Below are 27,571 nucleotides of genomic sequence, written 5' to 3'. Positions count from 1 at the left end.
GGCACGATCTGTAAATATATTTTTTTTATTTGCAATGTAAAATTCTACACCCTGATAAAATCACAATTTCACTTCATCTCTTTCAAAATAGTCTTATTTTAATTTGTTATTTAGGTGTTAAATTTTGTAAATATTTAGCAAAATCAAAAAGTTTCTTTTAATTTTGTTATTTCTAAATTGTATCAAACATAATTCCATTCGCAAATAATGCACTGGTGCATATTGTTATAGTTGTTATTTTTTAATCCATTTCTTATCAATTTAAATAAATGTTTTAATTAAAATAAAATTGGAAGACAACAAATATTCTTAAAATAACAAAATAACAGTTACAGGGGAACAATGTTAGCGACAATATTATAAAATCGACAAAAATACCAAAAATATATTTTATTAACAATCAACTCTTCTACAGGGTGGCTACTTTCAATATCGTGTTAAACAGCTTTTTCTCTTCACGATTGCCAATGATTTTTTTTTTAAATCCCTGGTATGTAAAATACTAAATTCTTGTAAGTTATTATTTGTCAATTAATTTTTCTTTACTCTCTTCGCATATCCTTACTTTTTTAACGTTTTTGTGCAACTGTTTATTTTCTCCTGTATATTTTTGCATTAAAGTGGCCACCCTATCTACATCTACATAAATCTCCCCGCCACACTACAGCAAACATCTATTTGCCCTTTTCTTAAACGTTACCATTTTAGCTATCGAATGCTTTGTCACTCTTCGTCTTACAATAAATTCTATATGAGTGACAGGGACGTCCAATAGTTAAAATTTGTACGTTTCTAAGGCACGACTATAACGTAATCCGGGCTCGAAGAACATAAGGGCTCACCGACACCATGCCACAAGCGTCTATTTTTACGTACATTGGACAATATAATTGATTTAAGAGTTGTGAACTGGCTTTAGGAGACTAGATGTGGGCTATATCTTTGTGATGTGTTTTTTTGGACCCTCCTAACTATGTTAAAACTTTTTTGTGTTTATATTTAAACATACGACTGTTATTGTATTTAAAATATGGCAGTGGCTTGATAATTATTCGAATCATTAATCAGATACCTAATATAAGTATACGATTTTTTTTCATTAACTATTATCTATATTCCATAAAAATATTACGTTTCTTATTTACATGCAAAATATTATATTTGTAAAAAAAATATTTTTTTTTTAATTAAATTTAAAAATATACTTCTTCTCTAAAGTACCTTCCGTTTTAGATTCAACATTTAAGTAATATTTCATAAACGAGACGAAGTATTAAACGTTTCTTCTATAGATCTTCATTATCTTTATTTATTATTATAAATACGAATCCTACCTTTATACTTTATAGCAAAAATAATAATCATATGAAGAATTTTATGACTAGTTTTCGACATTTTCCCGACTAAGTAAAACATCCCGACTAGAGTGATCAGTGAGTGTCTGGTAGCCCCTAGCCAGTTCACCAGCCCTCGTGGTGGGGTACCGCGTCGCGCTGAGCCAGTTGGCCGACGATCCTTTGCATGGCGCGCTCGGTCTCCGCAAGCCGCGCCCGCAGCGCCTCCAGTTCAACATCCCCTGAGCAGTTACCATCATGTTTAGTCTTCCTCTTATCTTTGTCTTTCATACCCCTTTTTTATTCACAGAGACCGATTTTATATAGCATTGTACAATGACTACTGGACTATGAGTAAAGGGAAATCCAAGCAAAATATCGACCGGCAAAAGACGAAAGTATCCGTTGATGGTCGGTGCAATTATGCCGGCGTGTCCAATTACTTAGAGAATCCCCATTTTGTAGGTATACGATTTTAACCATTACCACATTATTAATAGGATATTGAAGTTTACATTAATATTTGAAATAACATCCTGGTTGTTTAAGAACAAATTTTATTAAGGAAATAGTGGCAAATGCGCGTGGCATACAGCTTGCTTTGAATCGTTATGTATAAAATTTAACGGGTGATTAATTTACCTTTTCATAACATTACTCGAATATTAATTAATAAACTAAAACAATTATACAAATTATATTGATGTATTTTTACGTGTTTACGCCGATATGACATCCATTGATTGCCAGGATAATCCAACAAACATTTAAAACCTATATATTATAATATATTATTTATAATTCAACGTAATGTCAAATATTGTGTTAACAACAAAAATACCATTTAATCAATTTAGGACGTGCTCCTGGCCCCCTAACAGAGTAATATATTTCTTTTAATTTTATGCCTTAATTATTCCATGAAGTAACCATTAACCCGCACATATAAAACCACAGAGGAAAGTCAGCCCTATTATTCCAATTAATTAACACTTCGCAGTATTTGTTATCGTTGTAACATGTTTCCTGTTTATAATGTAATTAAAAACTACACATAATGACGTATTTATACTCACTTGTGTCCCTCTCTTTGGGTCCTGGTAGCGTTAAAAGGACAAATCGGTTATTAAACAACTATATTTCGTACTACAAAATAAATAAATAAAATACTTTACGTATCACGTAGGCGAACAAAGTTGCAATAATGAACGTCAAAACAATTTATAAGAATAATTATTATTATTTTTGTATAACACTTAGGATCACATACAAACTGCGAACATTTTAAATTAGTTAGTATTGTTTTGTATATTTGACATATAGCTCAACATCAATGTTGGACATTTTGACATTCCATACGCACACACTGAGAATAATTGATAAAATTTACTTTTAATAAAAAAAAATCCCTGACATTATTTAGTAGGCCCTAATTCCCCCATCTTCCCCAATTTCATATTTATATTTTCAAAACCATTCACGAAAATTAATTTTCTAATTCATATTATTTTATATGTAGTAAATCATAATATAAACATTCTGAGTCGACTAACTCCATTATTCATAAACGTTATTTAAGGACGGAGCATGGCTGTGATAATAAGTCTAATTCCCAGCTTTGTTTATCTAACAGTTTGCTGTTTATCCAGCTTTGTGTATCTGACAGCCAACTAGATTTAAGTTGTATCTCAATATGAGCCAAACACAACGGCCGTATGTCTGCGCACTGCGAAGGCTGACATGCCGTCAGCACTGAGAAACAGGCTTGTTATCACAGCAATATTCCGTCCTAAGATAAATAACGTCTATGAATAAGGGGGTTATTCTTTTTAACGGCTTACTAATTTCAAACTAACATTATAATGTAGTCAAATTTTTATAACACCCTGTACTCATAATAATGTATGCAGTAACTCACCGAGCTTGTCGGGCGACGTCCTGGAGTCGTCGCGGAACACCCTGCTCCTGAAGTGGGGGTCGGGACTCACAGGCTCGTAGGCGGACGCGGTGCGCTTGAACAGGATCTGACGGGGCGTTATAGGAACTATTAGCTTTTGGAGAGGTAGCAAAATTTTAAAAGTTGTCGAAATAGATCACGAAATTTAACAAGCGGGTTGTCGAAAGCATTTCGCGCAGTCTTCACCACTGGCCATTTATAACAATATCAGCCCCGTATTATATACTGTCCATCTGTTGGGCACAGGCCACTTCTACTACTGAGAGGGATTAGGCCTTAGTCCACCGCGCTGGCCTAGTGCGGATTGGTAGACTTCACACACCCTAAAAAAATTCCTATAGGGAATTTCTCAGATATGCAGGTTTCCTCACGATGTTTTCCTTCACCGTTAAAGGAAGCGACAATTCACAAAGAATACACACATAATTTTTTTGAAAAGTCAGAGTTGTGTGCCCTTGGGATTTGAACCTGCAGACATTCGTCTCGGCAGTCCGTTCCACAACCAACTAGGCTATCGCCGCTTTCTTTTCTATCGCTGTTTCTTTTTTTGACTAGCCATTTGCTGACATCAATAGTTCGATTCAAGTATCGGTTAATCATATTACTAGTCTCTCATATGAGAGTCCGCCTGGGTAGGTACCACCGCGATGTATATTTCTACCACCACGTACCTTGCTAAGTGTGTACACGAAGAACACTATGATGCATATCGTGTAGATCGGCATGACGAACCCCATGGACGACTTTGGCGTGGGCACCGGACCCCCGGGCGAGCCGAGCGGGGGCCGCATGCCCGGGATTGGTGGTGGCTGTAAAAAAAAGATATTTAGCTGCTATCAGCCACGCTAGACATATTAAATCCCTATGGACATTGCGAAAATTAAATTTTCGACAAACAGGATCGAGGATATTATCCATGGATCCTAATTAACTAATTATTTATTTAATGTTACCTTTATAAAAATCACGCCATTTCAAATTGTCTTTAAATACATTATTGGAACTATGCGGTAAAAATACCATTACATATTTTAACAAAACACCTGAAATTATCATCTGGAATCTTCACTCGTCAGTACTAACAGGTCAGAATCTCCTCTCGATGCTAATAACCAAACAACTCTAACAAAGGTGCAATAAATCCGTATTATTTACGGGGTAAACAGAGGCCGTTCTAATGCCTTCTAGTGCAATAACACTCAATTTTTTTGGCAAGTTTTCAGTACCAAATGTTTTTGCCTAGTGGAATCATTCATACAAAATCATAAAGTATGCTACAAAATTCTCAGACAATGTAAACAAGCCTTTATACTAATTGTTTACATTTTTTTTCACAATAAATTGGCTGGGGATTTAGGATCATCGGAGAGAGTTGATGTCCTTTGAATCCTTTCTGCGATACTTCAAATGGAATCAGCTTTCTGGCAAAAAGATTTAACTCGTAATGTTTTCAATTGACTGTTTACATTATCCGCAATTTCTATTAACAGATCACAAATGCCTGAGTTTTGACACAATAATGTAAAATTGTATTTTTTTTTACTTTATCATAAAATTGAAATGCTGGTAAGAAGCATTGGTTCAGCCGTCACTGTTGCACATTTTAATCAGTGATTAATTTACAATGACTGACTTAAGTTCTTTTGGTATATTAACACTATGACTAGATTAGACAACCTTACAGCCGGCGCTAATATGGCGGAGCGCAGCGCAGATAATTTATTACTTTCAAACCATTATCGACAATGTCCTCATTGAAATAATGTTCAAAATCCATAACACAATAATAAATAACATTATATTATTGTGTCAAATGATTTTGAATATTATTTCAATTAGGAAAATGTCGATAACAGTTTGACAGAAAATAATACTCAGCGCTGCGCTCCGCCATATTACCGCCCTTAGATCATTCACTTGTCATCGTAACACTGATTAAACTTTAACTATATAAATTAAACTTTAACTATATAAATTAAACTTTTAAGTTTCCCAAGACTGAAAACAATTTTCATAACAATTTGTAAATTTCAAGAACCAATGCTGCTTACGAAAACAAAGTTTTACCAACATTATAAAACAGAGCACTCGGATTGTTAGTAAAACATATAATAAATAGCAGCATGCGTTATTAAGCTGAAACAACATTCATGACTTACCACCCTAACCGGTATCATATTGATGGAAAGGGATTAACTGAATTTGGAAAATTAACTACCCACATTTACAATATCTGTTTGAAGTTAAATAAAATAATTTGTATGAAACCGAAGCAATGTTTGTTTTGCAAACTTTAATAGACAATACAATAAGTAATAGCAGTTTGCGTTCTCGCCTATCTATCAGCTGAGTATCGTGGAGTCGACAAATAACCCCCTTATTCATAGACGTTATTTATCAAAGGACGGAGCATAGCTGCGATAACAAGTCTGTTTCTCAGCTTTGCTTATCTGACAGCTTGCTGTTTGTTCAGCTTTGTTTATCTGACCGCCAACTAGATTCAAGTAGTATCTCAATATTAGCCAATCACAACTACCCTATGTCTACGCACTGCGAAGGCTGCCGTCAGCACTGAGAAACAGACTTGTTATCACAGCAATGCTCCGTCCATAGATAAATAACGTCTATGAATAAGAGGGTAAGACAGCACGGAGGTACACTCACTCACATAAGTGGATGAACTAAGTCTTCAAATCGCCTATGCTTTAGGATTTATAATAAAAAAAATACTTTACACAAAGAAAGATTATTTAAACTAAATGGGCGATTTGAAGTCTCGATTTTGTTCAGCTACTTTTGTGTTGACTGTACTATTTTTTTATGAAAATATATCTGAATTGCCTGGGTTTGTGCCCTATGACCTGATATTTCGATAGATTCAGTCATCGTTTTAAGAGACGTATATAACGACAAAATGTGAGTGGACTAGTTACATCTCTGCCCAACCCTTGGAGGATAGTCGTGTATAAAAACAGGACATAAATATTCCTTCATATTTCTCATTCCCAAACGATATTCCCAAAACAACGCTGACGTGTCCAGAATATCTGTAAATACATCCGACAGGCGAAAAGTCACGACATTATGACATTGACCGAGATTGTAAATTGAAATTCCGCGCTACCCAATCTGTATTATGAACCGGGGCGATACCTCGGTCCGGAAAACATAGGTCTTTCTTATTTTCGTACGATAAATAGAATTTATTTATAATTAATGTTCCACTTCTTCGACCTACCCTTATATTTACACTTCCAAGGTCATGTTGGTAGTAACGCACTTTATACTAAAAAAGTTTTAAGGGATCTTACTATTATTAAAATACGTTTATTTTTAATGATGTTTGTTACCAGATTAATTAGCTTATTTTTTGTTATGAGTATTAATAAAAAAAAACAATTTCTATTTACCTTTCTTTTTGAATCCATTGCAAAATCTTGTGTTTAAAAATGCTATTCTATTTATTGTTATATTAATATACGATTATCAAGTATGGATTTATGCGTTTTTATAACTGCTGTTTCATTGCATGGTAAGAAGCGAACTTTATCTCTAAACTGAGGTGCCAGGATCGATTCCCGGTCGGGAAAAAACGGACAACTTTTTCAATTCTATGAACGCACCGCTGAGTTACCCAGGATTTTGTCCGACTTGGATCATATATGCTAATATTCTCTCCACATATTATCACATTACGGATATATCAACGTAATATGTTTGTAGTTTGTACTAACTCTACCGAACCCTTCGGGGCTATATGTGTGAACTTATTTTGATAATTTTATCATTCACAAAAACACTAAATGTGACAAATATAAAACCACGAAATTCATAGTAGATAACATTATTAGTGTTTTTAATTAATTTCTCGTTAACGTTCTATTTAATTTTGTTTTTGTATGGTCTTTGGAGTCGGGTTGTTTTTGTTAATTTGTGTTTTTTTTCTTTCTATTGTTTTAGTAGTCGGTTTTATTTTTAAGATGCTAGTGGTTCTAAATTGTGTATATTAATGTATTTCCATAATCACTTTCACTAGAACGTCACTGTATCGTAGAAGCCGATAGACTAAATCAGATGTGATGTACAACGCTCGGTATACGTGTACGTCACGGCTTCATGGCTTCCTGTAATAGGCAGCTTCCGGTGTGAACAGACTTGCTACTTTTAATCGTGTTTGCGACAAAAGGTTTGGAATAACCGTCCAAAAATGCCGGTAAATTGGTATGAAAAATAATTGCGACGGTTTACTAGAATGGAATGGTTTTTCGCAGAAGAGCAAACGGATCTCCTCATAACAGACAGTTGCCATAAAGTTAAAACATTCGTAAATAGTCGATACGCTTGCAGGCTACAAGTACAGCTTTTGTATAAAATTAACCAAAGTATAATTTTTGAGTACCTACATAATGCAAAAATGTACTGTAATATCGCGCAACTAAATAAATCGCATGCGATTTTTTATCGTACGTCTATACGCCCTATTCGCAGCCGACAACTCCGCTACTTCCCGTTGATCTGTTTTCGTTGCGATTTGCGTAGTTTGAGAATATTTTAGAATAACCACGAAAACAGTTTACGACGATATACCACGTCAGTAACCGCGAATTATGATATAATAATATTTACTGGCAATTTTATATTCACTGTGCTTTTACATTAAAACCGGCATTAGGTGCAAATACCAATGCACCTTTGATTTTAGCTATTTAAATTAGGAACACAAATTTTGCAAACTGGATAATTCATCAAAATACAAGTGACTTATTTATCTACTTACTCAATTCAAATCATCATATCTAATTATAATTTAAGTACCTATAGTAAAAGATGTGCAAGCGCATAGAAAACGAACTCAAGCGACTCACGCGCATTCCGTTACACGCTAATAAGTCAAATCTTTAACGCGAGTGCCAACATCGGTCAGTTTTATTACAATCGGGAAATGTAAGTCCAAACAAGAATTAATATAATATATAAACCTTACTATCATTATATTATAAATTTGAACGTTGGATATTTGATAGAAGTAAACGAAGACGCCGCTGAACGGATTTAGATGAAATTTGACACAGGAGAATTAAATCTTATCCAGAATTATAATATCATATGGGCTACCTCTTACCCGGAAAAGTACGCAACGTTACAATCCGAGAGAGGTAGTTTGTGAGCTGCAAACGACTAGCAGTAAATAAATAATAACGGCCTTAACCAACGAGATTCTAGACGATAAATATCTGCGAGGCCCTTTTACTGTTTTGCCAAAATGTGGGTTTTTCGTCCCTTATGAAGCCCTAGACGTTTGACCCTTTCACCACCTCCTAATGCCACTGTAAATATTACAAATAACTTCTTTCTATTGCTTTTAATGACGAGACGAACTTGCCGTTAGCCTGATGGTAAGCGATACGACCTTCCATAAACAGTAGAAACACCATTCAACACCTTGAATTACAAAGTATTGTTTGGTATTCCACTGCGCTCGCCATCCTGAGACATGAGATGTTAAGTCTTATTATGTCCAGTAATTACACTGACTACAATATCCTCCAAACCGGAATATAACAGTGACTACACACTGCTGCTTGACTACAGAAATGGACATTGGGGCAGTACTGAGCCAGGCGAACTCACATATTAGAAACATACCACCAGTAAAACTAAGTCTAGTCCACGTACGATGCGTGCAAATGTCGCCGGTTGTCTATTTTTGTCGCGCGTCTAGGTCGGCGCGGTCGAGTCCAATGCCAGCGTCTGTTTGTCTTGCACTAAGCTGTGTTTGTTTTCTTTATTATTAATTTTTATTGATGATAGTTTTGTTTGCGGCTTCGCCTACCCGAAGGAGTTTGCCGGGATAAAAGTCCCGCTATACATTTACCTGGGATATAAAGTAGCCTATAACCTTCCCAGTCTTAAACTATCTCCATACCAAATTTCATAAAAACCCGTTCACTAGATTTTGAGAAAATCGATAACGTACAGACAGAACAGGGGACTTTGTTTTATATGTTTGGATGTAGATATTTCTAATGCATATTACTATTACCTTCGCTGTGGGTTAGAGAAAGGTTAGTGTTTCTAGCGAGAATATAAAAGCACAAACACTCCCCTTGTTTGACATTTTAGAAGAATAACAGTACCGTTTCTACTCTAGCGCCCGTATTGATATACGTTTTTATCTAAGGACGGAGCAAAGCTAAATAACAAGTGTTTCTCAGTGCTCACGGCATAGCAGCCTTCGCAGTGCGTAGCCATAGGGTCGTTGTGATTGGCTAATATTGATATACAACAATATTAGCCAATCACAACGGCTCTATGTCTACGCACGGCGAAGGCTGCCATGCCGTCAGCACTGAGAAACAGACTTGTTATCACAGCATTACTCCGTCCTTAGATATAAAACGCGTATGACTAAGAGGGTAGATATTTATCTGGCTTCCGTTTAAGGGCTAAGGTTATAATAATAAAAACTAGTCCATAGTTAACATAGTCGTGTGAGGAACTTTGTGCCATAGCTCAACGGTCGGAGTTGTATAGCCTTCTTATTCCACTTAAAAGTAGGATGGTCGCTTTTTTTATAAGTGCACGGCAAATTGACCCCAATGGACCTGATGTAAGTGGAGTGGTGTCCAATACAATGTCGACTGACGAGATATGTATAAACATCTGATTACATAGATTAATACCATTAAAGAACACTCTTTCGCAAAGTAGGCCAAAACATCTCAATTTACAAACATTGCAGTTAATTAATTTTCGTTGCGTTTGATACATTATAGGGGCTTGATGGATTGCTCGTGTCGTGACCTCGGGGTCGCGGGTTCGATTTCGATCTACTGGATTCCATGTGGGAGAGCGGTGGGCGATCGCCTTGTGCGCGAGGTCGTAGATTCAATTCTGTGTGGAGCTTGTAAGATGCCTATATGTTTAAGTCATGTCGGAACTATCTTATTAGATTTTGCTGGCAGCATCTAGAAATTCCTTTGACGAAATAAAAATCCCGCTTCGTACTGTACCTAAACAAAACCTAGGACCGGAGGTACGTGCCTTGAAGGCGGACGTCAAACCTGCAACCTTCCACATGTTTTACTCCCTACTATATGACATCGCCTATTAAGTACATTGAGGCTACACTATACCGAGTCATTTTAAAATCGCAGTCAGAAATACACCCCCACACAACCCATATTCGAATTAAAGTACAAAATGAACAAAAAATCTGAAAACCAAAACCAGGATTTTTCGTGAAAGTAATAGTTATTAAAGGATGATTTTTGGCACAATGTCAACAAAGGTGATGTAGTTTCTTTGAATAACGCAATGTTAAAATGACCCTGTATATCTTTGAAATTAAACTAATTTTCGGATTCTATCGCGGTGTTAGTATTTTATTTTCTCCCGACGTTTCGAAGACTTTGCAGCCTTCATGGTCACGGGGGGGACGGGGGCGATAGAATCCGAAAATTAGTTTAATTTCAATGTCTAACATTCGCGTAAACATAAGAAATCATTATGCAGACCCAGTATATCGTCGGTATATTGCAAAAACTTATTAACAACAAATATCTCCAAATATGAATACAAGAAATCAATCGCCTCCATGAATTTTCTGTCAAACAAAATCTCACTAAGTTTGTCTTTACAGTTCAAGACTAGCAATAAGCCTACACTATGATATTGTAGCCTGTATACTGGGTAATGTTTGTTCACGTACAACTCCAGGTGTTTAGTGTCGTATAACTGTACCGCGCCGTGTCGCGACCGCAAATGGTCCCTCGACCACGCGCATACATCCACCGTACTACACTAGATGCTAGAAAACGTAATTCTGAGCGGATATACATGAAATTTGGTAAAGTTACCTAGTGCGTAGTTTACCAATGACTCGACTAGAGTTTTATTTAATTATTGATTAATCTGTAAGCAACGTCACTATTGTGATTCACAGAGGTTGTTCAGAGTGGGGGGAATGCTGTATTTGATACGTCTGTCCCCTACGCCCAAACCTAGTGCGGGTTTGCGAAGATAGTTTAATGTTAGAAATGGAAAAAATTTGCAAACCTAAACGTGCTCTGAAAAAAAAAAATCTTCTATCCTGCCGTATGTAATTACTGATAACATTACACTATACAATTACAGCGTACATCGGCCGTGTACCGCGGGCCACCGAAAATAATAATGAACATGACATCACGCACCTAACAGCTCGTTCTATCTAAGCCACGCTCTGAGCTGTGAGCGAACAGCGGAATTAATTACCACAACAATAACAATATGGTTTGATTTTGTACTCAACAAAAATAGCTGAACAAAATACAAACATCAAATTACGAAATATTAATACAAGGATCAGTCGCCGCCATGAATTTTCCGTCAAACAAAATCTCATTATTTTTGTGTTTTAGGTATTTTCAGTTCAAGACTTAAAATAAGGATTATTTTAAGTCTCTACTCTATAATATTGTAGACTATATACTAGGTAATGTTTGTATGACAAACGTACAACTCGATGCGAGGTGTTTATTGTGTAGTTGATTCTTATATTTGATTTGTACTTAGCAAAATTAGCTGAACAAATTCCAAATATTCACACACAATCTCCCAATCACCACTCCAATCCCAGTTTTTTTTTTTAATGAGACCGAATGTGGAAATAGTATACGTTAGATATGATAACGGCGCCCATCCAGACCAGCCAACGTAATAATTAGGCCTAAACCTTTACAATATTTAACAAGATAAGTTCAGCAGTAACAGAGACCTTATTCTCTATGAAGACTAAACTCGTAGCCTCCATGTTACTTTATCTTCGTGAAATTAGTGTGGAATGATATTCTGTGTGCCAATTTTGTTTTAAACGCGAATCGGTACGCGTTGTTACGCACTGTCAAATTAACTTGTGGCATATCAAATAAGAGCCCATAATACAAGGGCCTTATTCTCTATCCCGCACGTTATTTTGACAGTGCGTAGCAAGCACGTAACACAACGCATCATGTTTAGGACTATAGAAATTTGGCTTACAGAATACCATTTCACACACATTTCTCGAAGATAACATGACACGGCCGCGTTACGCGTTTACACTATCATACAGAATAAGGGCCCAGGACAGATATTAGTAATTTCAGTATTCAGTTTATAAAAAACCATAAAACAATTTTTTTATTGCTTTACACTGCACGCCTCTTTCTCTACTACTAACAAGAATTCATATCTCCCACAAACCATACCCGTCTCGCAATGTTTCTATAAACGCTGTACGCTCGCCTCCCGTCCCGTGCATCAAACCTGCACCGACGCCGCTGCCGACATGTAGGACAATAGGTTCTGTTCACTTCGGAATTGCCTCATAGCTTACGGTGTGCGCTCTCCAAACAGGGCCAAGTTACGATTCGGACGGAACACGTGTTTACTCACTACTTATCACTAAGCATTCCTCGAGTAAAGTTCACGCCGTTTATCGATGTATGAGGACTAAATGGTTGCAGTACAACTGCAGTGAGGTCTAGCAGAGACGTAATTAGTGCAGTCATACTTCGGACTAAATGGTTGCAGTACGACTGCAATGAGGTCTCGTGTTCTATCTCTCGGTCGGGTAAAGTGATATTGGATTTTTCTTTTCAGTATCAGCTCGGATTTTAAATTTGTGCCTATATTGTGATAGACTCGCCTCCTATCATCACGGAATTGAATATATACGAAAAATGGGTGCACCAGTTGCGCCTCTGCCTACCTTTTTGGGAACAAAACGTGAATGTGTGTATATTTTGTCTTTATTTCATTTTGACAGCCAGCCTAGCATACCGTAAAAGCAGATACGCATTGCTGATTTCAATTATTTAAAAAAATCATTGACGAATAACAAACCACTGTTTAGAATGTAATGCAAATAAATGTAATGATGTACTTCGTTATGTTAGTGTTTTAGAAAGCGGAACACTTACCAACTGTGTTAGCACTTCTACCGTCCACATAGGCGAAGCTGGTTCTATAGAATTAGTTGACGGACGTTCACAATGGGGGGGTGGGATCATCGGGCCCCGAAACCTTTCTCGATTTATATTTTTCTAATTTCTAATATTTCAAGCAATAAATAATCTTGAGATTATGATATCCTGGCTGAATTTAAATTTGATATTAACCAAATAACTTTTTTAAACAAAAAGATATAATATAAATTATTCGTGTTATAATATTCTATCTTTATATTATGATTACATCAACCCTGATACTATACTTGGAAGATGGCATAAGAGGCCACTTTTACTGAATAATAAGATGCTAAGTGGTATGCGAATAGTTTCAAGTACTTTTGTCCTTCAAACCGATATCCAATGTGGCTTTCACATTACTGCTTAACCGCAGAATCAGACAAAGCATATTCGAGACTAGATGGTAGCTCTGAGTCGTCTGGACAAGTTCGACCGCTTTGTCCATTTCTCGGTCCAAGCAACATTGCGAAACTCATTGTATCGGTATGAACTTCGAATTATCAAGCCTTATGGGTATCTTGCTAGCTTATTTAGGTTTTAGATATATCTACAATAATTTCTGCTCCCACTCCTGCCCCCATCATGAACACCCGCACCTACCTGCAAAGCGCCTCGCCACACACACCGACTGACCTTGATGTCGAGCTCATAGTACACTGATAGCGGGGAGGATCGTACCCGAACGTGGGGCGGCATCGGCGTCGCGGGTCTCGCGGGGGCCACGCCCTGGGGGATCGCGCGGCCCCGCTCTCGCAGTGCTGGATGCGGCCCTGCGCCGCGGTTCAGAGGACGCTCTTGTTTCACAGCTGTAGAGGGAATAGTGCGTTAGCTAATGTATGAAATTTTGGACGCAGTCATATTGTAATTTAGTTTAATTATTTTTAATCTATAAAATCTGAATTAATAAATGTATTGTTTCATTTCATGTATTGATTCAATCATTACTGAACTTATTGTGACTTGATAACACAGATCAGGTAACGAACCTCAATACTAATTCCAATCTCGGAAAAAAATAAATGGGTGTAGAATATTAGCCCCTTTTCCCTACAAAAATGATTCCCCAACAAATCACTGGACCCGCGTCTGTCTTACAAGCATAAAAATCCCAAGATTAAAAGCAAAAATATAATTTCATACACATTTTTAAAACGCATAATAGATTTTTAGATTCTATGATAATTGAAAGCATAGAGTATTACGACATCCTGTCCATTGGCACTGCAATTTGGCATCAAAGCAAAATCGACCTTATTAAATACATAGTTAATGACACACAGCAAATGATTAGACATACGGTATTTATTACAACAATCATTTTGTTAAATTTATAGCATACAAATCGGTATTCAATTTATTAGATTTTGGCAGACATGGTTGCTCGGATTATTGGAAGTTAAATGGAAGATTGGGAAGGAGTTGGTTGCAGGACAGTTATAAACAGTTCACGGCATAACTAACTAAATAAGTAGTTCCATTCGGTGCATGCTGTGACGCCTGAAGGTAATGCCTTTAACACGTGTTTTTCTTAAATGATTTACTTAGTTATAAGTTTTATTGTAATTACCACTGGATGTCCTAATAAAATAAAATAAAATAAAATATTAGGTACAGAATAAAGAATTCAATAGACAAATGGTTGCGAAGAAAAATTACGGGGAAAGGCAGACAATTTTTTAAATGAAATATATTTAAATTTATAACATGAATATTATTTAGACTCAGTCAAATCTTTACTCCACAATTCGAAAAGCAGTTTCCACCAGTCTCTGACCAAAAGGAAACTTTAGTTGCTCTTTTCAAAGTGCAAAGTACTAAGAAGTATTTGGAGAGAAGAAAGGTAGATAAATAGAGAGAGGACATACAATTAAGGTAACAACAAATGCACGATATTTATAATACATTATTTGTTATGTCTCCTTCTGTATTTAGGCTAGATTTCCAAGCAGACTTATTGGAAGCGTTGGAAGAGCGAACCCCGCGCATTAGCGTAACTTTTATGAAATCATCTCTTATATATGACATTGTATTTAGAAACAAATATTTTAATGCCATTGTAATTACAATCACATTAACCATCGACCCCGTTCTGCACCTCCAAATGTATTAATCAAGGGTTAATATGCCCAGTAGGCGAAACTAGGCTTCCATAACCCCTCCCTACACCAAGACGTTGAAGCATCTAAATTTCTAACGACACGTGACGAAATGTAATGCACTTATTTTCTAAAGTCTAAATATTATCAAATCTTGTATAGCCAGTTGAAAAACAGAAGTCGTACTTGATATTTGTGACGGATTTTAATACAATAATGAGATTATGAATATAGGTACATTGACAATGATAATAAACGTTAAATATGATAAAATCAACAAGATGAAAGTATTTTAGTACCTTAGAAAATAGCTACGCCCATGAACCTCCGTATGGAACCAAAGTTGTAACCCAACAATGCCATCCGACTACCCACATGATGCGCCGTGGGCCGTGACGCAGCGCCAGCGCCGCTGTATGACGAAAACTGGCCACTTCCTAATTTAGCGTACGAGTGACTCATTGTGAATTTCAAGTGATATTAATTGAGATGTTTAGTATTAGGTCTTGGCAAGCGAGAGTTGCCGACGCTGATAGTGTAAGCGGACGTACTTTGAGACTGAACGGAAGGCAGGATTATCTAAGTGAGAGGCCTTTCGCTGCATCAGACACAATTCTGAGAAACTTGGGATCTCGATAAGCCACGACAAAACCCATCCATTCGTCTGAATCATCAATCAATCAAGAAAGGATTTTGCTTACAAACGCTTTCAATAAACGATTCCAATCGATCCGAACCTGAGAATAAACTAATTAAGTATGTCAAGAAAGATTTTATTCTAATCCATTTTCACAATGGACCGACAAAAGCGATTGGGAACATTTTTTGAAAACCTATCATTAATAATCCATTAATCGAGATAGGATTTGGCTGTCTTTACGACGGACCGTCTGCCGACTTTAAACCTTTCTGCAGATCAAGTCATGGTACAAAAACTTATACGAGATGTTCCCCAAGGTGTGATTTTTTGCCCCCAAACTCTCCCAGTTGACAACCGTCATCATGAAACAAACGAATTGATATCACCCAGTTAAAAAATATATAAAAATGTGCTACTTCCGACTACAATTAGTTAATTAACAAATATTCGTGTCACTACATCCGCTGTAATGATTAAATTGGCGACGTCAATGAGTGTTCAGTGTGTATGAGTTATAACTAGAAATATACGTTCAAGTTTTACCAGATTTAGCCTAAATTAGGATGTGTACTGGATGCCTTTGGAATAAACCTTGAAATATACGATCTAGTTTTATCTGATTTGGCCGAATATAGGATGTCTACTGGATGCCTGAAAGAACTTCCTAAATGTAGACATTCTTGAGTCCAATTGGACCATAATTTGCTATTTACTTGGATCTATTACATCCATATGAAAGAGCCGATGATATCCATAAGATATAAATTGTTTATAATTTAAACTTACAAAGAGCTAAGTTATCCTTTTATCCAACGTTTAACAAATAAATATGTATAATATACAAATTAGCTTTTTTTTATATTATAGGTGGCAAACGAGCATACGGTTTACTTGTTGGTAACTGACCCCCACCGTCCAGAACTTTTTACCTAAATATAAAACACTAAAGCGAAGTCAACTTCATTACCATTCATTTCGATCACAATTTTATAAAACGCTACTGTGTTCCGCGCCAAACACAACATAAAATATTTTAACGCTGCACTGCTAACTATTGCTATAACGGTGAAGAAAACTTGAGGAAACCTGCATACTTGAGAGCTCTCCATAAAAATATTGAAGGCATGTACAGTCTCAGAACCTGCTGAAGGAACTGAGGCCTAAACTCCTTCAGTAGTAGAGGAGGCCCGTGCTTAGTGTAGTGGCTGGTAGGTTTTTCTTTAAATAATGTTTTGTTTTAATGAAATACCAGTTTATAAATAAATGTTTTTCAAGAACAAACTTAGAATAGTATTTCCACGTTTCTTCGAATTCTACACTCAGCAGAGGGAAGTGTATAATATTATTTTTATTATAATATGTTAAGTTATATACAGTATCAACTAGTTTTAGGAGTAGGACAGTGTTAAACGAAGGTCTAAAACTTCTCAGTTGTAAATTAGACCCAACAGTGAGACAATATACAAAGTACGAAAAGATAAGGTAATAACAGTAGCTTAACCATTGTAGCTACAGAAGATTTTTATTAGAAAACTATAAATTTACGAAATGTTTTACGAATTCGTAGATTAAAAGAAAAAGGAAATTAACAAGAAATAGAGCCATTTACACACACTGTGTGATGTCAATTCTGTTTTGTGTGAAGATTTAAAGACTATCAGATTAATTTTTAGTAAAAATAATGTCTGTAATTGCTTAAAACTATCCAATCTACGGTAAAGCCATTTTTACGACCTATAAAAAAACTAATTTACATAAACCTCCTCCGTTCATGACTTACGACTGTATAGTTAATGCAAAATTATGTAATTAGAAAAAACAATTATTTACTTAAACCGCTTCCACCCACAACTTGCGACTCTACGACCCGTTCGCCAATTGGCATGTTACCTAATTTGTTTAAAACACATGGCGCTACAAGGTCCCAAAGCGTTAACTGTGCCGGCACGACATCACTTCCACAGTGAAACTAAGCTATTTTATTTTTTATCTATTTTATTTTATTATATTTGGAAAACAAACAGTACAATTGTATATGCAATTTCGAAAAGGACATGTCTGAAAATGTAAAAAAATTAGGAAATGGAAAAACCTTATTATTTTCTAAAGTAGTGTAAAAAAGATAATGTTGTGTTACAATTTGGATACAGTTAGCGATGAAAAATTACAGAAGTTTTGTTGTTATTTGTTATTATATATAAATTTCTATTAGATAATTTAGATTTATGAAATCTATCCTTTTCGAAATTGCATATTCAATTATACTTATTAAATTAATGGCATTAAGACTAATAGACCAATAAAGGTTTCACTGATGAATATTAATACCGTCATATCAAATTAAGAGCAATACTAGTACAAAAATATAAAACCAAGAAGTGTTATAAAATTACATGCAATCTATTTTATTTTAAATATTAAGTAGGAGCCCATACATAGATCTACATGAGATGCTCTCTATTGAGCTCATTACAGACCAATCATGAATGTGCAGCCCCGAACCTAAGGGGGGGCTAGCCGGGGCCCATGCCCCAGGCGGCGAATTCAGGGGGCGGCAAATTCAAACTTGGCAGACGACTATATAACTCACCATTAAAGCAACTTTGATTATTGAGACATCCAGTATATTCAATACTAAAATTATTTCCCGCTGGGCGCAATGATGATGATGATGACAAAGGTAAAAATATAGGTGGGTGGGGGCGGCATTTTTCAAATTTTGCCCCGCCTCGGAAAAATTCAAGATCCGGGACTGTGAATGTGTTCTGCATAGTTCGTTCTTACATGAGACAAACTAAAAAAGAACTTACTAGTATTACGTGGTCGAAAATTTGAACATCTGAACTTTAAAATCAATGGTTCAGTTGTAGATTTGCAGTACCATAATGTAAAACATGATGGGGTTTATTTCCAGGACGTGCATCAAAAGTATTTAAGAAAGTTTTGTCAGTTAGTGTAATTTCTGCTCGATACAAATCTTGGTACACTTCAAGCGATCGAATTATATAAGGGTGACAAAACCTCGATTTTTGTAGTAATTGCTTCTTTGTCTACAACTTCAAAAATATTATTAGGTATTTATTCGTATCCTAGTACAATCACTGGTTGGGTAAAAATCTCCAACGGTCCCCATTTCTACATCCTTTTAATTGTAAAAAAAAAAGCAAAATAATAAATATGTTTAACAGAAATTGATTTGGTTCATCTTTTTTTGCAGCTTTTTTAATAGTTGTTTTAAAATCCAATTTATGTCCTCTTTTCTTTTCCCTAGTTGTTCTTCTCACTTCTTTTTCCATCAAAGCGCAACACGTTGCGCTCACAATGGAGTAGATTAGACAGTAGACGAGAGCATATCATTCCATTCCTATAATGTGTTTAATCCGGAACAGGATTCGAAATAAAAAATATTCCATCACAAAGATGACGTGTTCTGGTGTAATGTAAATATTTCTCAGAGTCCCATGTGGGCCACATGTTTCAGTTCCGAGGTCAATTCTGGATCAAACAATCGTCGCAATCTCGCGTTGAATGATTAATGAGTTCCCAAACTTAACGAAGTTTTTAAGTAATTATTTTTAGAATTCACGCGACGATCATAGGCTAATTTATCACTTCTGAGAATGTCTGGCATGTTAAAATTCAAGCTAGTTAGCCAGTTTGATTCTTTTAAAACTCGTCTAACGTAGTATCGTTAACAAGTACTGTTGGGTTATTTTTAACACATGTCATAGGTACACTATTTCATGAAACTGACTAATGATATGACTTAATAACTTTAATTTATATTAATCTCTGGATTTATTAGCCTAATCTGGGTGTTTTCGCATCAACAGGAAGCTATATTATCCTTGGTGCTCTATCCCATATTTTTTAAAATTCTGAACCGACTTCAATTTCGGTAAGATCGTGTGCAAAATTTACTGATAGTTATATACGCACCTTTACAATTTACAAGGTCAGAACTTGTTAGGTGTCATTTTAGGTCATAGAATCTCGCTCGTCTTTATAATCTAGCGGCAACAGGCCAGCTGGGCGAGTTGAGTTATCTTGATCCTGGGATCTTGGTTACCTACTCCCGCTAATAGACCAGATATTATCCTCCAATTATTTTTGGTTACAAGGTTTTCAAGACGAACACGACCTTCAGTGATGAAGAATACGATCAAGAAGAAAATGAAGTGTTGGCTCATTTAGGTTATCTGTATTAGGACGACGATGAATTCCGAATGGGGACCCGTACTATATAGGCTCTCGCGAAAAGATCGCGTTAGAACCCCTGTTTTCCAAGGGTTTTTGTCATTCTTTAATTTTAGGCTACAAAAATTATACAGAGATCACTTTTCACACCGCCGAAGGGAAAATTGGAGACCGTTTCTGGCTCCTCGCATATCTACACAACAGGGCGGCCTTAAGCCACTTTATGACGAATTTACGATGACTTGAATCGCCATCCATCTGGCATTACTGGTAGAATTATCTTAAAAAAAATCCTACGCCCTTGCAAGCGGACGCTAAGTGACATGTACACATTCAATACATCTAATAAGCAAACAGCGCCGCTAGCGCTCGTGCGTTGCGCCACGCGTGACCTCAGCAAGTGACAATATGACTAGACTTTTGTTCTTGCGTAGCTGCAGAGGCCACGAGGAACGGGTATTACTCGTTCGCTACGCATACACCATCCTATTTACTATTTACAGATGGTTTGACAGTTTTAGATTGACGAACAACTTTTTAGAATCTTACTTAGGTATACAATTTTGTGAAATTTTTTTTAGTATTTTATATAAAAACTACTGAATTGGCTTGGATGCAATTGGTCATTCAGACCATATCCCAGTTCAACGTATGAGCTATTTTTTCTACCTCAAAAGTTTATAAGAATAATACTCTGGGAAAGGTTTTTGCCGAGCAACACTGAGTGTATACATAGGAAAAGCTTATTTTACCCCCATTTTGAATAAACGATTCCACTCTTTTTGATCCATCGCGAAAATAGACCAATAAGAAGATTTTTTACTATATATTTATATTAATTTGTTTATTTTTGGCATCAGTTCGAATATTACATTAAAATTGATTATTGAAAAACGACAGAATTCAAAACATCATCAAAGACAAGAATTATGCAAATGAATCTGTTTTTTAAACTTATATAATTTTACAATATTATTTAAATAACTGTGTCAAATGTCTGAGAACAAAACATCAACAACATCTGGTATAACTTTAAACAGCTTGTTCTGTAACATGCAACAACTGTTAACGAAGGACGTGTCGACAGCATTTTTGAATAAGGCCTATTTTGTCCTATTAATTTTGCATGACTACTAGCCTTCCAACATAAAATACAAGGCAGCTTAATGGCACTTTACAACCAGTTACTTCACGAATTGCAAGTTAAAGTAACAGCTAATATAAGCCATTCAGCATACAAATATCACAGTTAAGACAAAAGTAATAGTAACTGACCATTCCTTTACCCACAGTTGTCAATAAAGCCCTGGCCATTATTGGTCTCTTGGTGTAGACCAGCTAACCTTATCCGAAACGAGCTGATACAACCGAATTTTCTCTACAACCAAAACAAAAAAATAAACACACATCACACCTACATCCTCAAACGTGTAGGCAGAGGTATAGAGCACTAACTTGTTGCCTTGTAACGTTCCCATGATGTGATAGGGAGCTAGCCAATGCCCATCTCGGACATAAATTCCAGACTCCGCACTTATTTCTACCATCCAGTTGGTTATAAAATATATCCCACACTCTATCAGCAAAGATATTACACAGTAAAGGCATCCGAAACAATCGTAGTTCCGCAAAGATGCATTACGGCTGTTTACGCGGGCTACTTTTAGCACTTGCTTACGTAAATGCATCAGTATTATAATGTAATATACTAAATATTTTTTGCGAAATGTCTTGTTCTGCCTACCCTTCAGTGGCGAAAGGAAACATTATGAACCCGACACAACATAATATAGGTATTAACATGCATAAACGCAATCTGCAAATCATTCTGATAATATTTAGATTCTACATAAAGGAAACCCGGCGGTAATCTAGTTATATGGACCTTCGCCATTGTTACCCTTATTCTAATCGATACGCAACATACTTTTAAAGCAGCAAAAGGTATTTGATTACTATGACTAGCCTGCCTGTCTAACTACTAATGAAATTATATTGATGGATATCTATGGAGGAATTGAAACAATAAGAATGTTTAAATGCACGTACATATAAAATAATAATAACAGCCCAGTACGAGTATTATATACTTGCCCACTGCTGAGCGCGGGCCTCCTCTACTACTGAGAGGGATTAGGCCTTAGTCCGCCACGCTGGCCTAGTGCGGATTGGTAGACTTCACACACCCTCGAAATTCCTATCGAGAACTTCTCAGGTATGCAGGTTTCCTCACGATGTTTTCCTTCACCGTTAAAGCGAACGATAAATTCACAAAGAATACACACATGATTTTTTAGAAAAGTCAGAGGTGTGTGCCCTTGGGATTTGAACCTGCGGACATTCGTCTTGGCAGTCCGTTCCACACCCAACTAGGCTATCGCCGCTTTTTCGTACATATTAATTATTTTGATTGGTATATCTGGAGATAGCTATCGGGATTGTGCATGCTATCGGCCGTAAAATAATCATTAAAAACGTTGAACGGAGGTTAAATTTTAATTCAAATCGCGTGACTCGATACGCGATTTCTTATTTTCCTGTACAAATATTAACACATTAATTATGTTAAACAAACATTTTAGTTTCATAATCAATTCAAACAGCATGCTTGTTAGTCGCAAACAATCGCCTGGTTTATTCACGTTCGAAGAGGCAAACACTACCGTCCCTTTCATGCACGCAAGAGCGAAAGAGACGCCAACACATCACACGTTCAACTTTAGTACCAGGCACACAACACTAACTGTCTTGTAGGGTCCATGAGTTGAACGCCTGGTGAGGAGCGAGACTCCAGACGGGCACGCCAAAATGCTCCTTAAGGCACGAGGAGTTGCTGTTCTTCATAGTCTCGACTAGTTTCTTGGAGGTCTTGCCGATATTCTCAGTTCGTTTTAGGAATGCCGCTATATCTACTCCGCAGGTCTCGTTGACGGCTTTGCGACACTCCGCAGCGGCGTATGGAGAGAGCTTTCCGTCCACATGGACTGCTGAACTACATACCTCGTTGATCAGTTCCAATACCGCCAGTTCTGTCTCGAACATCACTTCGCAGCATCCTGATTCGAATCAATTTGCTGTATTAAAGCAACCTAAAGGACTGTACTATAATCATGTGTTCATTAAACAATTAAATTAACTTGGATTACTTAAACCAGTTATAGTTTTCGGTATAAAATAGAAAATAGTGAGTATAGTACATAACTTCAGGCTGTCCAAGTCACATTACTCGTAGACTGACTTAATATTACGATCCACAACTTGATATATAATAACATTATACATTTATTTGATACTAATTTAATACAGGAGATAAAGTTTGATAATACTGTACCATTCATGGACAATTGTGATACTTGTAAGTCACCCCAATTAAGAATATTAGACATTACATACCATTATTGACCATAATATAAAATCCATACTATTCAAATAGTTTTTTTGGCATAAAAATTATTATTACTTATTTTTTATTTTAATGTATATATATGGTATATAGGTAGAGTTATTGCCTAGGGCATTGTGTCCCAGCCGACCAAAGGCAGTGCAGAGATAGAGGGAGGTGTGTAATACAAAAAAGGATAACAGTAAAGATACAATAAATGTATGTAATAATAACAAATGAAAGTCTACTAATTTAGCTTACAATTATTGCCTAACTCTTATTTTAAAAGCCATGTATGTCTATTAGAAATAGAACTCTAAAAATATCATTTACCGGCACTAACTCTATATATTTGTAACTGGACTATGGAATAACTGATTTTATATGTACCAAACTGTTGAATTGATAAGCCCCATTTTAGAGTATTATAGTATACCTCCTAATTAAATATTGTGAACTATGAATCCATTTCCTTGTATTAATTATTACATTTACAGGAAAAACAGGCCTATGGCAAATAGCCCACATTTAAAACATTGTAAACATATTTTTTATCAAATGTGTAATGCATTAAGCTTTCATATACAAAACAAAAGATAAGGCAGCTTTGTAACAGTATTATAATTGGAATGGACCACTATTTATAGATTATAAGGTTTGTATTGCTTGATACATTTTATTTAATATATATTTTTAGTAATGTGTTTATATCAAGACAGAACAATGTACCTACTATTGTCAGTAATTCATACAATAGCACTTGTTAATGTGGATTTAAATTCAATAAGTAATTTACGTAATATTGAAGAATAACAGAGTAAGGATGCAATTAAGCAGAATCATAGCATTGACGGTCTTAATAAGAGATCGTTTTTGAAATATGCTTATAGACTGGATTATTATTCTTGTAGTATATTAATTCTGGCAGAGTTCATAAAGGTAACTATAGAAATTCTAACTATTTATTGACTGTATGAAATACCTATACATACTATACATAGCTGAATTAGCTATAATATGACAAGATAAATATTTAGGTGTAACTCTTTTAAAATTATATTTCATAAGTACATGTTTGAGGCCTATGTTGTGGCAACCAAACTTCACAACCATAAGGTAATATTTGGATTGATGTTTTTGAAAAAGAAATAAATCAGCGCAATAACAATTAATAATAATTTTGAATTTTATGTCTGCAAGTTGTTAATATTAAATAACAATTGTATACCATCCATATTGTTCTAGTAAAATATCCATATTGTTGTGTATTAAGTAAATAACAATGTAAGAGATTGTTTGAATAATTTTGTATGGAAATTGTAAGTGTCCTCAAACATACAAAACCTTTGACTATTACAAAAGAATAATAGTTTGTTTCAACATAGCAAATGTTTTATGATGTCGTCAAATATTATCTTTACAATTTGTTTTTTTTTATTTAACAACTGCTTAATATTTTTTCCAGCACTATAAAATAAGTATGTATTATAGAAATGTGTCTCTTAAGCCAAAAATTATGGCTGCAACCTTTGCACTGGCTGGAAATTAGGATATTTTTCTACTTTATCTCCAAGACAAACATGTTTAGACACCCTTCTCTGATATATATTTTACATGGTTTTATTTTGTAGAGTATTTGTGGCACCTATATTCCAGTAGTGCATATTTTCCTGTGAGATATTAAATCATTTACCCCACAATGCATGCCCTCCTATTTATAATGATTTTCTCACGCAACACCACATTCCGATCGAACAATTGTAAATATTACACGCTCACAGTCAACAACTGGACCAGCTGCTATTTGCATAGCCAACTCGCTCTGCACATCGCAAATATGACCGTGCCGCGACATTACTGCGCGCCTACAAACATTTATGTAATGTGTCCTCAAAATAGGATTTTTAATATCGAAGCTATAATTAACCGAGTTATTGGCCATCTAATTTAATTAATATGGCAAAGTGTGCGCAACATACGCCACCATCGGTCGAGCACGTCCAGCGGTATTGACATTGAGCTTGTGTTAAAAATACCGACTTTACCTGCCTCCCGGTCGAACGCGTTCGGTTTGAGCTGGTCCCGCGAGTGGCCCAAGATCAGCGGCGACAGAATCCTGGGCCACAGCACCGCGAAACATCCCACAACAATCACTAGTACGAACATCGTCTTCCGCGGACCCAACACCTCCTCGTTCGGCATTTTGTCGTCTTGTTTTCGATCGTTTCGTCACGCACGTACACAGCCGGTCGCACTCTACGGGAACATCGTCGTGTGTGATAAAAATAAACGATTTCCTCCCACGTCCGGCCGCGAAGAAAGCGAAATAGCGCCCAGTGACAGCTGTCAATGCGCCCTCTCCCGGCCGGATTCGCGCCGCTACGGGAGCGATCCGAATTTTCGCGTTACGGCAGCGTCCGCAAATCTTCTTTATGCAGAAAGCCGGTGGATTGAGCTGGCTTGAAGTGACACAGCCGTATATCATTTTCAAACAGCTATGCCGACTTCTTGCCTTCCCAGCCACCGGCTCGGCTTCCTCTGGTGAAATCGTCGGTTCGTTGTTGCAGTACAAATATTGACAATATGAATTATCGTTGGTCGGGCGAGCGTACGGCGCTCGGTGGGCAGAACTCGGAACAATATGCCTGGGCGCGGAGGCGGCGCCGGCTAATAACCCGTCCCCACCGCGAAGAGGTCTACACGCGCCCAGATGAATACTAATTAGACACTTTGTGTAGGTACTTGTCACTTGACGAATGCGATACGACGGGAAAAAGTTCCTAAAGTTTAAAAGCTTCGTCGCCTTTTGCCTCGCTGCTCGGTTAGCGTGAGTTTTTGTGGAAAGGTTTTTGAGATGCACGTGGATGACGCAGCGGTGCTCCTACGCGCACTGGTGACACGGCGCGGGCCCGTCGCCTGACCCACTCCTGTATACATTTGTATTATAGAATTGTCTTGCGGAAAATATGAAATTATTTACGCGTACTGAGCTACGATTCTACATTCATGGAGTAACATGAATGACTGACGGCGACACAAGGAAACATTGTATGCACTATCTGCCGTTGGCACGCGTTTCAAAAATGTTAAAGCTACACATCGTGCCGAGACCATATTATATTAGATAAGTAGATCTGTGTAAAAATCCTGCCTTATGACTCAAACAGGGTCATTTGTACGAACTAGTTCATTGCCGTTAGACTGAGGAGGTTCTAAAATCTTACGTAATTTGCATGCGGTGCTCAGTCAACAGATAAGGATTGTTTATCAGTTGGTTATGACATCAGAATTCGGGGCAATAGAGAAGCTAAACCAGCTACCGAGGATTACAAAAGTTTGTATTTTCGTCTGCTGGTGGGATTTAAAATTTAGATAGAATATTAAAGATTCTCAATATCTAAGGTCAGTCGGGGGAAGTGCGCCATAAAAATTTCATAGCTGGATTCAATGCAAAATAATTTCTTTTTGTGCTGACTTAAGAATGTAATTTTATTAATTTAAGAATATTTGGTATTTTGTGATAACAACCTATAGCCATTCAAGGAAATCGGACCATAAATTAATAATATTTTGCTCAAAGTAAAAAAAAATGGTAGTAGGCGCACTTGCCTCCGGAAATGGGGTAAGTGCGCCTGTGTAAAAAAAACGCCAATATGAAACATTATAAAGAAAACACTCACTTTAGTCCATAGAGAAATAAGTTTTACACGCATTGCTCTTGGATAATTTTTAATCAATCAATATTATAACAAACTATGGCTGTCAAATCAAATTCGGGGTAAGTGCGCCATATATATGTAAATCAGGGCTTGACAACATTTTAGAATTTTTTATTGATATATAATTTTTGCTATGTTAGAGTTTTGTGTTCGGATATGATGGAATAAAACACTGTTAGACCGAATATAAAATCCATTTTATTTCTAAAACCTAAAAAACATACAAAAATGTAGGAATGAACAATTTTGAATGC

General features: G+C 36.3%; 1 protein-coding gene across 10 annotated transcripts in view; it reads right to left on the bottom strand.

Moving 5' to 3' along the window:
• Positions 1-26,058, bottom strand: part of LOC115452841 (probable serine/threonine-protein kinase kinX) — a 37,867-nt gene extending 11,809 nt beyond the window's left edge. For 2 of the 10 annotated variants that reach the window (XM_037439244.1, XM_037439248.1), the window contains exons 1-7: positions 25,644-26,046; positions 22,961-23,272; positions 13,917-14,089; positions 3,963-4,100; positions 3,253-3,358; positions 2,411-2,431; positions 1,485-1,576 (exon numbers count right to left, since the gene is read on the bottom strand). In XM_037439244.1, the coding sequence (XP_037295141.1) occupies positions 1,485-1,576; positions 2,411-2,431; positions 3,253-3,358; positions 3,963-4,100; positions 13,917-14,089; positions 22,961-23,272; positions 25,644-25,800 (999 nt within the window). In that variant the 5' untranslated portion in view covers positions 25,801-26,046. Of the gene's footprint in view, positions 1-1,484; positions 1,577-2,410; positions 2,432-3,252; positions 3,359-3,962; positions 4,101-13,916; positions 14,090-22,960; positions 23,273-25,643 lie in introns of all 10 variants that reach the window. The other 8 variants (XM_037439249.1, XM_037439250.1, XM_037439247.1 and 5 more) reach the window with 7 other exon arrangements.
• Between the last annotated feature and the right edge of the window lie 1,513 nt (positions 26,059-27,571).

The sequence above is a fragment of the Manduca sexta genome, chromosome 16, assembly GCF_014839805.1.
Source record: "Manduca sexta isolate Smith_Timp_Sample1 chromosome 16, JHU_Msex_v1.0, whole genome shotgun sequence".
In the NCBI taxonomy this organism is placed as follows: Eukaryota; Metazoa; Arthropoda; class Insecta; order Lepidoptera; family Sphingidae; genus Manduca; species Manduca sexta.
The sequence above is the reverse complement of the archived record's forward strand: the minus strand, read 5'-3'. Positions and strand labels throughout refer to the sequence as shown.